The 13366-nt window shown below is 39.2% G+C and overlaps 1 protein-coding gene across 7 annotated transcripts in view; it reads right to left on the minus strand.

Moving 5' to 3' along the window:
* MYO18A (myosin XVIIIA) overlaps positions 1-13366 on the minus strand; it is a 2129602-nt gene that overhangs the window by 684874 nt on the left and 1431362 nt on the right. For all 7 annotated transcript variants that reach the window (XM_044054445.1, XM_044054444.1, XM_044054446.1 and 4 more), the window contains 2 exons: positions 4642-4731; positions 591-710 (listed from right to left, as the gene is read on the minus strand). In XM_044054445.1, coding sequence (XP_043910380.1) covers positions 591-710; positions 4642-4731 — 210 coding nt within the window. The remainder of the gene's footprint in view (positions 1-590; positions 711-4641; positions 4732-13366) is intronic.

Below are 13366 nucleotides of genomic sequence, written 5' to 3' on the forward strand. Positions count from 1 at the left end.
TAAAAGCTGTAGTTTACAATTTGCTGGGAAATGTTCACTGTACAAAGGAATAAAAGAAAGCAGTATTTACAGACATCATTAGCATATTATAACAACCATTTCTTAAGATATGATACTACCCATACCCAGATCTTATTTGTTAGAATAATGCTCAGACAGTTGCGGTTCAGCCCCCACAGGTTAAGTAATAACTAAAATATACCTTCCCCCTCACTACATCACTGTCCAGCACCAAGCCATCATAAATCATGACTACAGCCTTCCTTTGCCCCAAAGAACATAGTGGCAACTGCTCTCATCTGACTACTACAATAAAGTAAAATACGACTTTAAATTTCTGTTTTTGTCAAACTGTGCCTCCCAAAGGGAAATTTTACCTTAAACAGTTTACTTTCAGCATAAGAACAGAGTAGCCTACAATGTAATGTGCTCAAAATCATGCAACATTGCAAACACTTTATAACACTCCTTAACTTTGCATAGTTCCTATGTACTACAATGATTTATACTATGTTATATAATAATTCACCTTTCATATTTAGTAACATACCATAACACTGACTTCATTGTCAAACAGCGGAGTTTCTCACCTGGAGATCTTTCATTTCCTTTTCAACCCTAAGTCTCTCTGCAGTCTCAGTTTCTAAAAGCTGGGTGGCTGACTCCACAGAGTTTCTCTCATCAGTGAGCTCAGAGTTAAGTTCTGTGAGCTTAAGATAAAAAACAAACCATTACACAATGAAAAAAAGAAACCACAGCATTAATTTTAACAATTTACAGGACAAGAAAATACATCATACAGAATAGCAAATGAGGAAAAAAAAAACTTGGTTCATCATTACAAGCAGCACAATATCAGTGCAGTCTCGGGTTACTTAAGGGGTGAACACTGTTGCAACACAACCGGCAATACGGCGCATAATATTATCCAGTGAGATGAAAAAGTGCACATATACATAATAAATCATTAAAACTACTGCTTTATCAGAACAAAAGCTCCATCTGAAATGTTCCCTACATTGCAGCCATGAGGAACCCACAGGAAAAGTACTTACGCTCGATTAATCCTCATGGAAACTACTAAAAAAAGCATGGAGTGATTATTATGGAAAAATGTTATCTGAATGAGAAGTGTAGCACTTCCAATGGATTCAATGACATCTACGTGGGACAGGCAGGGAAATATAAAGCTACAAAGCAGTTAGACTGGACTGGAAGTAGTGTGAATGTGTGCAAGTCTTGGGGGAAAGGTACCAAAGATGAAAGAATATGTTCAGTTAGAACTAATGTTAGCACTGAAGGGCAAGTCTTGGATAAAAGTCATTTCACTATCTGCTAAACTGACTGAACTATATGAGCAAATAATCCTTGTTGACTTCTCATGTAGCAGACCTCTGGATTCTGCCAACAGCTATATAACAAATAAGGGCAAAACTTCATCTGCAACATTTACCTCTCCCTCAGTCAAATTAGCTACTCTGGTGCACCCAGACATCAGAGAACCCTAAGCACGGTGCACCATTTAGTCCCACAACTGAAAAAGAGCTGTCAGAACTGGATAATCAAACCACTACTCTTTTGACCAGAATCTAGTATTGATTTTGGATTGACTGTACTGAAATCAGTACCCAAAACTCATCACCAGTGGCCGGGCTTCATGACTCTAATGGCTTTCCAAGATTTAGTTAATTCTGCTGTTGTGGTGAACCATCTGATCAATCATGTTTTTCAGATTAAAGACAGCCCTCCATAATGCTGCAGATATAAAGAAAAGGGAAATAATTACACCACTGAACTCAATACCTACAGTCTGACAAATACACCTACGACCTTGTGGTGACCCACTTCAGGGTGAATGAAGTGTAGAAGGATAGGACTTTCATTGCTATGCGTGTATCCAAAGAGGTAAGATAACTGACACTAATAATTGGTTTACTAGCTGGTGTCATTCAAATGTGTTGTGGTACATGCCTACTTGGGATGAGATGACTAACAAAACCACTTGATTTGATTTTACAAAGATGGTCTGTACCTCCCTTAAAAGTGCTTTCACATTCTGGCCAAGACATTTGCTGTCCTTACAGTGCATTTCTCATAAGGAAAAGTCAGTTTCCCAATCATTCCAGTCTAGCAAATCCAAATTCAGAACATATACATGTGTCTCACCTCTTTCCTAAAGGCCTCAATAAAATAATACACACATTTCAGCTCTCTATGCACCCTGAACACATACTCATGTATGGTTACAGAAATTTGGTTTCAGTGTAATGACTGCACCCCCCCCCCCCCGTTCCTGAGTTCAGTGCTTATGTTACTAGACCTACGAGCAACTGTTGGGGAGCGTCAGTCTTTGCCAGAACCTCCTCCCCAAATTTCACCAGAAAATCCTCATGACCCATAATTCAAAGTTCTGGAATTCCAACAACAAAAAACAATATTAACTATCACTTTGCAGACAGTTAAAGAAGGGATAGCTATCTCAATACCCTAATTGATACAATTAAATGCCCTTGTAAATTTACCCTGCGAATTTCAGTTATCCACCCACACTGCAACAAGAAAACATGTCCAACAGTTCCCTCAAGTTTATAAATGTAAACTACCTACAACAGTCAATGAACACCTCAACCACGGGCCAAAATAGCCTGGATGTTGTCCATACCAACAGTGCCTCAATTTACAGTGTCCATGGGCATAATATTCTCTTATAAACTCTGACCACAAATCAGTGGGTTTTTTTTTCCATATAAAGTTGGCAATAATCCCTGTTCAGGAATTTTTCAGAAATTATCCTCTTGCAGCTTCTTAGTGACTTCAGTAAATTCTGCAGCACTTCTCACCAGACAGACTCCATACTTACAGCTACAGCTTTACCTCAAAGTTCTAGTCCCTCTTCAATGGATGTACTGATACGTCTGTTCTGTATATGCCAAGTATCTATCGGTTTTAAAATAAATCTTTATGGGTGAATATTTCTATAAATAGGTTTTACAACAAAAGGAAGAAAGACCCAAGTGCTTATAGGGGAGGTACATACTACACAAGTGAAAATGGTGGTCAAACACATTAACAAAGAACTAAAAGGCATATTTAGAAAATTTTAATATGGATATGGACACCAAAAACAAAAATAAATCCTTTTTTAACTATGTCAGGAAGTAAGAAATACCCAGTAATGTTCTGGACAGATCTATAATGACATCATACATTCTGAACCCAAACAGCCAATATCCAAGCTGACAAACTTAGTGCAAACTTCTCCACAAACTATCATCACTCCATTCCCCACCCCCACCTCCCTCAGGCCGCAACCCCTCCAAAGATTTCTTTGAACAAGTCTTCTCAGCTCTAATAATATATCAGATAGCTTGATTACTGGCACTAAATATGGCCTCCTGAAGCCCTTTTAAACCTCTTCAACATGAGTCTGACCACTGCTATACCTCCATAGTTTGGAGAACAGACATCATAATGCCCATACACAAAGGAGAGCGGTACAACCAATGACCCAGGTAAGTACAGATCCAACAATATTACAACTTTTTGTTTGCAAAGCCATGGAACACATCTCAGATCTCATTAATGCTGACATTTATAACTTCTTAGTCCTAGATCTACATTAATTCATCTTTGTCATAGGTCTCCTTAACCTTGCAGACTTCTTCAGAAATGTAACTGAAGTGGTAGATAGTGGTTATCCAGTCCATATCACACATCTGGACCTGGCTAAGGCACTTGATACTACTACTTGTGTGGTTATTAGCAACAAACTTATAAACCTGAATACTAACCTATATGTAACAAAATGGATAGGAGACTAGTTGACAAACAGAACTCAGATGGTTACAGTTGCAAGCACCACCTTGAAAAGTAAAAATGCCACAAGTGCTGTTCTATAAGGCTCAGTATTTAAGCCCTCATACTATTTGGTATTTATTTCTCAGATCTACAAGCCAATATTACAAGTCTTAGGCTAACAAAGTTCACAGGTGACTGAAAACTAGGGGATCTTAATCATGCCCCAACCAACATGAAACTACTCCAAGAAAGGGTGGACTATGCAAACAACTGGTACAAGGAGACAGGCCTCAAAATGTGAAAAATACAGAAATTGTTCCTTTTGGTAAAAGAAACAACTGACTGAAATGTTACATAGATGACATACCCCTCAAGACTGACACTGGCATTAAAGATCTAGGCACCTTTGTGGATGATATCCTCTCAAGTGACCACCACACTGACACTATAGTTTAGGAAATCCTTCTATATATAGATTTTAAACAAGATCATTAGTAAAATGTTGCAGATTTTGCCAGTTTGTTCCACATTTTGAGAATAGAAGATTGTCAATTACGATTAAAGGGGTCAACTGCTTCACAGTAAGCAAAAAAAAATAATAATAATAATTATGCAAGCAGCAATTTGTAAACACACAGACTTATAAATGTTAAAAAGTATTAAAAAACTGTATGCACACACAAGCTTTCTGCATAGTATCATGCACACAACACCTTTTTTTGTGGTGGGGCATTAAAGACTTGCAGTGCATTCCATTTAGTTTCCTGGGAAGGCCAACAATGAAAAACTTTCAGTACACACCATCTAGTTTTGTGGCATACGATGAAGAAATCAAGGACATACCCTGCTCTCTAGACGGTCATTTTGCAAGCGAAGCTCATTTCGCTCTTTCTCTATTTTATCCAGCTTACCACGCAGCTGCTGAATTTCCTCCTGTTGCAACAGAAAAAAAATATTAATTTAATGACGTACAGTCAGACTAACAAATAAGCTAAAAAATCTTCAAGCACACAAGTCACCTTCATCAACAGTAATACTCATTCCTTAGATGCCTTACTGAATCACCAAAAGCATTACCTTTCAAGAAGGGGACTGCAATGTCAAACTCGTATTTCTAATTAATTTAGTTAGTATAATAGAATTACTACACTTTTTAACAGTGCATCAGTACTGTTGTGCTTTGAACCAAAGGACACACTAAAGTTATTGTAACTTTGGATATGTGCTTCACACAATTACGTTTGGTCTTACAGTCAAGGGCTGTAGAAACCAAAATGCCCTAAAGGGCACTGTTACGTATAAACACAACGCACTGTAAACTTCAGTGAGACAGGACAGAACAAACAGCAACTGCATGTAACAATTCAAGAAGCAAAGGTGTTTTAACATTTAAAGATCAACTAATACACCACATAAAATGCTGGAAACTGACTCATTACAGCTTGTTTTACATACATATACAGTCACCTCTTTTAAAGAAATTCACACATAAAATGCAAGCATCATCTATTTCTCTAGCAGTGCGTATGATTAAACAGCTTGCTTCTTATATTAAACAATATGCTCAATGTTGTGGTACCACATCCTGTTGTTAAAGAAATGTGAAATCACACACGTAACACAATTTTTAATAACGTGACAAAACTAACAAAGCTTCCAAGGACAGTTCTCACCTTCAGAACTGTAACTTCTGACAAACACAGAAGTATGCAAAAGACAGAAGAGAAATACAAGTTGTTCTGCATGTATACACTTTTTTTTTTGAAAAAGTGGTAAAGTCTAGCAGAGCACCTGTCTCTGTAAACAGAAAGACTCAAGTGTGTTTAGAGATGGCCTGACATGCTCAAAAATAACAATGCAGCACAGCATTGTTTTACACACACTGACCATGAATATTAAAATCAGGTTACTGAATCTGAATTCATCGGCTTGTAGAACACTATACCGCAGTTCAGTGGTCATGGAATGTAACCGCATTCATTTACTTTAACGCTATAAACCACAGAAAGCAAGCTGGGTAAAGAAGTGTACAAATTACCTGTGCATTATTGTCATCATAATGCAATGATCCTAAGATTGCTCACATTTTGCTTTTCACATTAGATGGGATCGAAACCTCATGTGGCAAAAAAGTAGTTATCAATTGATGTTATTTATAAAGCAAATTTTGATCTCAGGGTACTGAGCAAAACACAAGCCAAATAAATGTAAGAAAGGCAGAAATCCAAAGATAAGCATATGAGACTTAAAATGCGAACACTAAACAACTAAGTTATTATATACTACTCCCCCTACATTGTACTATCTCAGGAGTATTCTTCTTACTCCAAGGTACAGTGATCTCAGCATAAGAATATGTAAAGAACAGAGCTGTGGAAGACTAAACCCCCAATCTGCTTCAATACAGAAATACGTTTTGAATTTTGCTGTATTATTTAATACATCCCTTTACTGCCAACACTTAAAAATGCAGAACACCTGTTTGGCAAAGTTATGTCAAACATCCCAAACAAACAGACTGACTCATCGATATAATTTTTAATGTCTGACACATCAAATACTTGTCTAGTGCAAATTTTATAAAATGACCTTTGAAGTTTTTAGGGGCACAGCTTTCTTACTGGGACAATCCAATGATGGGGAAAGCATTCAGGCCTACAGATTCTAAGCAGGACCTCAGAAGTCTAGTAACCATTCCTTTGTAAGGTGCAGATTCTTAGTGGGATCAAAAGATTTAAAAATTGTTTTTTCTAAATACTGAGATGTGACACTGTACAAGGTATTGTATACAGCTACCAGCACATAACCAACTTCTAAACAATTCCACTTCAGAGAAACACCAAATAAAACTACATAGAAAAGTAAAATAAAATAAAAAATACATACGATAAAGCCCACAGAGCTTACAAATTAACTTTATTTTACAAATAAACTAGCACCTCAGCTTAAATCTTTATAGGTTTAAACTCTTTGCTCACTAAATCACATTTAAATAACAAACAGTTAACATTTTCAAATCAGCTGGCTACCATAAACTTCAAATACTATAAAACAAAGACTAATTAATAGAATATAAAAAAATGCCATGATATACATTTCAAAGAAAATCCATAAAGCCACAATAAATATTTCAAGAATAATTCATTAATATTAGCGATTTTGAATTTTGCTAATTAAATTCCACAAGGAGGCTTCCAACAAAGGTTAGGTCAAATTACAACAGAAGCAGTGACAGACCATCAACAACCTGTAAGGTTGCAAGCTGGCTAGTCTACAGAGCCATTAGTTTTCTGTATGTGATGCCGGTAATGTTGACCTGGCTACCTGGAGGGATACACAGGTATGGAAGGTTACAGCAGGCAACAATGACTACATTTCCCATATGGAATGGGGGAGGTAATGTTTTATCAAATGCTTTATACGGGGCAGTGGTAGCATTGATGCCTCACAGCAAGAGGTTCTCCGGTTTGACTCTCGGCTGGGGTGCCTTCTGTGTGGAGTCTGCATGTCCTCTCTGCGTTCATGTGAGTTTCCTCTGGGTGCACCAGTTCCCTCCCACGTTACAAAGACATGCATCTGGAGCATTTCTCCCCGAGCCTCCGCTGAGAATTGGCTTTGTTCCATGTCGGACTTTCCCAGTAAGCAAATGTTAAATAAATAAATAAAATATACTGACCATACACTGACATTTACATCAGCATATCAGAGACAAAGATGGCCACCAATAATTTACATCCTGCATTCACACAGGAGGACAAAGTGGGAGTTGAGGTAATGCAAGAAGATAGGATTCTTCAAAGTATAACTCAATAAAAGTATGGTTTCGAAATGTATATCTTAATGAATGCCACAGAAATAATATTTGTGACTACCCACAGTCAGGTGCTACTTTTCCAGCATATAATTAACAAACTTTCAATATCAGAAATTGCTCATTTATGAAATAGATAGCAGGTAGCAACAAACACAAGGGAAGGGTTGCAGCACATTTATTTATCAAGTTGGGGGGTATGGAATGCACAATGGGAGGGGGATAGTAGACTGCAGCTTCTCTATAACACCTGTAGCACCAGTGCAATCCTGGAGGGAGAATAAACAGTATGGCAAGGCGTTTGAGGGAAGTGTCTGCATCAGAACATCAGAAACAAAATTATTCTTTACACCTGGGAAAATAACAGGCATACTCAGCTGATGTGCGAAAAGGACCTGTACAATCAGTAGCTGCTGGGATTTCCACTTCTGGCATTCTCATCTTCTTAGCACAGTTTTGAATTAAAGCCCATACTTGGCAGCATGCAGATGTCCTACTAGTACATACTGTGACATCATAGTCTGACCTAGGTAGGTGTACTCAACCTCTGCCCCCCCCCCCCAAGTCCTACCAGCATGCATTCAGCAAGCACAAAATTAATGTGAAAGAGAAACATATATACATAAAATGATACACTCTATACAAAATAACTGATAAAACTCACTCAGCAATATTGCATACAAGCAAAAATAAAATTGGTATTAATTACATCTTCAACATTTTAAGTGTAGAAGCATTGTTCTTCATTATTAAAGGGTGTTTCAAGTATAAAAATGTCAATTTATTTTCATCTACACAGTTATCGTGTCCTAACATTTTTTATTAAACTATTATAGCCATGCCCAGCTTACAGGAAAATTAATCTGCAAATGCTGGATGGAGAGACAGACCAGATAAAGGAAGTACAGGAGGGTAATAAGTACCTAGTACACAGTGGGTCTTTTTGTAGGCCAACTAATATGGTGAGCACATACCTGTTCGACTTCAACTCAGTAGTTTGGAACAACTGACAAAAAAAATGAAACCCGTCTGTGAGATTGAAACTGTAGGAAGACCAAAAGGCAAAGGCTCAGTTCATTGCATAAGGCTCAGAAGGGCAAGTTGTTAAGCAGTAACATATTAAAGGAGGTCCAGTTTCTGGAATAACAGTCCAAATAATGCTTGGTCAAGGCATGAGCATATGACCAAGCACCTGTGGCTTAGTGTTTCGCAGTGGAGGCAGTCTTGCAAAAAAATAAATAATAGAAGCAGCTACATCGCTTTTGTCAGCAACATTTTTAAACAGGCAAGGATAAGGGGATGGCAATCTTCTTGGACAGGGTTTACTTTGCCAGTTCATCTTGGTGTGCTCGATGGGCAGGAGGTCTCTACAATCTACAAAGAGCAAAAGCAGGATAATTCAGCTACTCTATTAACAGTTTATATGAACCATACAACAGAAAGGCTGTTGTTGCTCATCTCCTCATGTTGGACAGTCTGTACTAACCATCCACTCAATCATTTTTTGACTGAGAACAGATACACATGTGCAGGCTCTGAACTTGAAAGAGTTTAAGGGGCACTAAAATCCTAAGTACACTTTGCAGAGAGTCAACAGAACTGTCATTGTGGACAGCAGAATCTCAGTTACCTTTTACAGAGAGTCAGCGTTAGTCACATTACTGCACGTTTAACACAGGGTGTTAATAAATATGAGATCCAGTCACAGAGCAAGCACTCACCTAAACTTCATCCTGCTAGACATCTGTAAGTTAACAAAACATTCTGGTGCGAAATAAGTCTATGAAGAGTGCTAGGCAAAATGTAAAAAGTGCTGCATGCTGTTTACTAGTTGACTTTTGATACACATGCTATTACATTTGTAAAAACTTAGTGCAGTTTCATGCTTAATATTTTGTAGTGGCCTCTTGCAATCTGTACACTGCACCCCCAAAAGGAGGCTGTTGGCACTTCTGATGTACTATGCAGGCTACAGTGAAGCACAGACCTCTCCCCCAAGAACAGTATTCATGCAACTGTTTGGTGCGGTAATGTAGGTGTCTGTACACTGTGTCTCAAGAGACTCTCAACTTCTTAAATGCAACTCGACCCTCTAAGCAGTTTTCAGAAAACTGTACAGTGTTAGAATTCCATGTTTTGTTGTGTCACTCATCTGTTGCTCCTGTTGTAGAGTGCTGATGTTTATCCCTGAACATGCTGGCACATTGTGAATACACCTAGAACTGACAAGAACCCTACAATGTTGTGGTAGGTGGTCATTAACACTGAAAGGCAGCCCCACATTAGCAAGTCTCTTGTTATTTTAGTACATATGGCACAAGTGTATAACACCACTGAGGAGGACACAGTGCTTCGTCAAGCAGAGTAATATGACAAGCTGCTAATTACTAAATGTAGAGCAGTGGTATACATGCCCCTGACTAATAAATACACAGGCGGAACTGTATCAGAAACTAAAGCAGCTTTACTAATGCAACTTCCCCTGACTGTACATTAATGCTGCATCTACAAAGACACAAATAACTACTGCAGCAAATATCAATATTTGTTCCAAATACATAACTGCAGCTGGTCAAAATCTTCTAGAGAGTTACATGAGAGTGGAGAATTACAATGGAAAATTTTCAGCGCAATATAAATAGTAGTCAAAATAAAACTACCTAAACCCATGACACATGCCATCTTCCTGAATTGTTGGCTAGTTGTCTTCTATTTTGAAAAGTTGCAAAAGTACTTTTATAACAAAAGTGAATGCAAATAAACCTCGCCAGCCCAACTGGCTGCACAGCTATAAAGTTTTCATTACTGTATGTTTGTAAAATTAAGCACAAACTCAAACCTCCATGCTATAATGATATAAGAGCATGCCTCTAGTAGGTATAATTTCATTACTCATGTCCTTTAAAATACCATCTAACCACCACCACTAAAACTATGTTACTAAACTGCCCTCTGTTTTCAAAATTATATACAAGATTCTAATGTAGCAGAGATGGCAACTTACTTTTATCCTCCAAAAGCAAACTGGGGGGAAGGGTCTTTTAAGTTGCTGAGATAAAGTCCCGTGTAATACTGACTGCATGATTATAAAATAAACTGCACACTTTTCTTGAGTAAGTCCAAGGAGTAGCTCTGTTTTACTTTATTTTCAACTCATTCACTCCAGCCGCCCCACCCCTGAATATCTTGAATTCTGTGCTCCCTGTGACCAGCTGATGAGCAGTGCATCCCCACCCCTTGTTTGGTTGCAAATGATTACTGCAATGTATGGCATTCCTATCTCAGTTCTTGGGGACAAGTATAAGCAGAAAAACTATAAACTAGCTAGCTGTTCTTGTCAACCGATTCTTTCTAATGCAATAAAACAGAAAGTAAAGCAGTCATTACAAGCATTACCTTATTATTCTGCCTTTGCTGTAGCTTCAACAAAGCATTTTACAAACACTGAACACAGTAGCAATCTATACTGCACAGTACAGCTACTAGTACTTTGCTATAATGCTAACGCAGCTGCACAGAAATAACTCATATTAAATAGAGCAACTATTTTCATGTGCTCAGTACCTCAACCTCATTTGCATGCAAGTGAGAGATAGCTAACAGTTCTGTGCTACCATTCAGATGCAGACCATAATGATATCTATTTGCACAAACTCAGACTTTCCAAGATGGCACTGTGCTAATAAAACTTTAAAATCTGTACTGGTTACCCAAAAGCCCACACAGAAGACACCACAGATGGTCAGTTGGTGGCCAGGGCAATACCCATTTGACAACCACCCCAAAATTAAGATGAGGATGAAAAAAAAGTTATGGCTAAGCAGATAACTATTATGTATACACATAATAGCCTTTTACTATATGCAATCCTTTCCAGTAAAAAGCCTTCAGGGAAAGTACAGTTATGTACACGTACCATAAATGTAGATGTTCAAGTGTATTCACTGTTGCAGTCATCACACTTGGGTTATCTGCCTGCAGGTAGCCCTCAGTCGGCCTGAATACCACAGACTTAGTATTTCTGCATTGGATGCTGTCGCTCCAGGACTGAAGTCAGGTCATCAGGGGTATAAAAACAGGCAGCCAACGCCATTACATCAGTTTTTTATGCCCCAAATGCCAGGAGCCCCCCAAATAGGAAGTTAGGTTATGGTGGGGAAAAACACCACCAGTAAAAAGTAAATACCAATACAAATACCCCAGAAGGGGTTAGTAATAGCCATAGATAGGGGAGAGAGAGAGAGACAGAAAGAAAACCAGTGGGCTGGAGGGAAGGAAACCAGGACTGCAACAGTGAATACACTCGAACATCTACATTTATGGTAAGTGTACACAACTGTACTATGTTCTTCATGTTTCACTATTGCAGTCATCACACTTGGGTGGATTCCCAAAGCTGAAGAAGGGTGGAGGCAGTCAAGAAGGGTTAGGACTGGCTAGTATGCCTTGCAAGACTGCTGTAGCAAATCCTGCCCTGGATTTGGAAAAGATAGGCAGGTGGTAATGCTTGGTGAAGGTGTGTACAGAACTCCAGGTAGCAGCCTCCAGGATGTCACTGGTACGGACTCACCTGAGAAATGCTGTAGAGGTAGGTGTTACCCTAGTGGAATGTGTTCTGACTCCCTGAGGGGTTGGTTTTCCATGGTGCTTGTAGCAGAAATGGATGCAGTGTGCTATCCATTTGGAAATAGTTTGTTTTGTAATGGCCTTGCCCTCTGCCCCTGTTACAAAGCTGACTAGTAGCTGGTCAGATTTTTCTGAAGGGCTTAGTCCTATCAAGGCAGGATCTGAGCTGTCTGTGCGCATCCAAGGAGTGCAGGATCCTTTCCCCTTTATTTTGAGGATTAGGGAAAAAGGTTGGCAAATGGATGGATTGATTGAGAGCCACACTGGACACCACTTTAGGCTTAGTCCTGAGGGAAACCCTGTCAGCATGGAAAATAATGAAGAGTTCCACGGCCATCAGTGCTTGTAGGCCAGACACTCTTCTAGCTGAAGTGATGGCTAGAAGTAAGGCTGTTTTCCAAGAGAGGAATTTTAACTCTGCTGATGCAGCAGGTTCAAAGGGGGGGAAGCGTGAGCTTTTCCAGTACAAAGTTAAGGTCCCAAGCAGGGGTAGGTGCTCTCTTGGGTGGCCTTAAGTTGTTTGCCCCTCTCAGGAACTTTTTTATAAGAGGGTGCGAGAAGAGAGGTGGCTCAGTGTTGTAATGAGCAGAAATGGCTGAGGCATATATCTTAATGGAGAAGGACAGGCCTTTGTTGAGTAGATCTGCTAAGTAATCCAGGATAAGAGGCAAAGAGAGCAGTGTTGTGTCCTCTCCTTTAGACTGAATCCATGAGCAGAACCTTTTCCACTTATCAGCATAGGATTTTCTTATACTGGGTCTTCTGGCTTCAAGAATGATTTCCAGCACCTGTCTGCTTAAGGTCGCTGGGGCCGAATTCAAGGAATAAGCCAGGCTGCAAGATTTAGGGTTTGCAGTTGTGGATGCAAAATCAGTCCCCATGCTGAGAGAGGAGGGTTGGATTCTGGTGTAGGTGCCAGAGTGACACCGATGTCAGGCTGCACAGGGGTGGATACCAGTGCTGGCATGGCCAGTCTGGGTCAATCAGAATTGTCCTTGGTCTGTCCTGTTTTATCTTGAGTAATACTCTCGAAAGGAGGGGCAGAGGAGGAAAGGCATAGATTGAGAGATTTACCCACTGAAAAGATGGGGCATCCACTTTCCAGGCCCTGCTGTGAGGATTCCTGGTGCA

This window comes from Protopterus annectens, chromosome 13.part0 (genome assembly GCF_019279795.1).
Source record: "Protopterus annectens isolate FY-2018-M chromosome 13.part0, PAN1.0, whole genome shotgun sequence".
Classification (NCBI taxonomy): Eukaryota; Metazoa; Chordata; order Ceratodontiformes; family Protopteridae; genus Protopterus; species Protopterus annectens.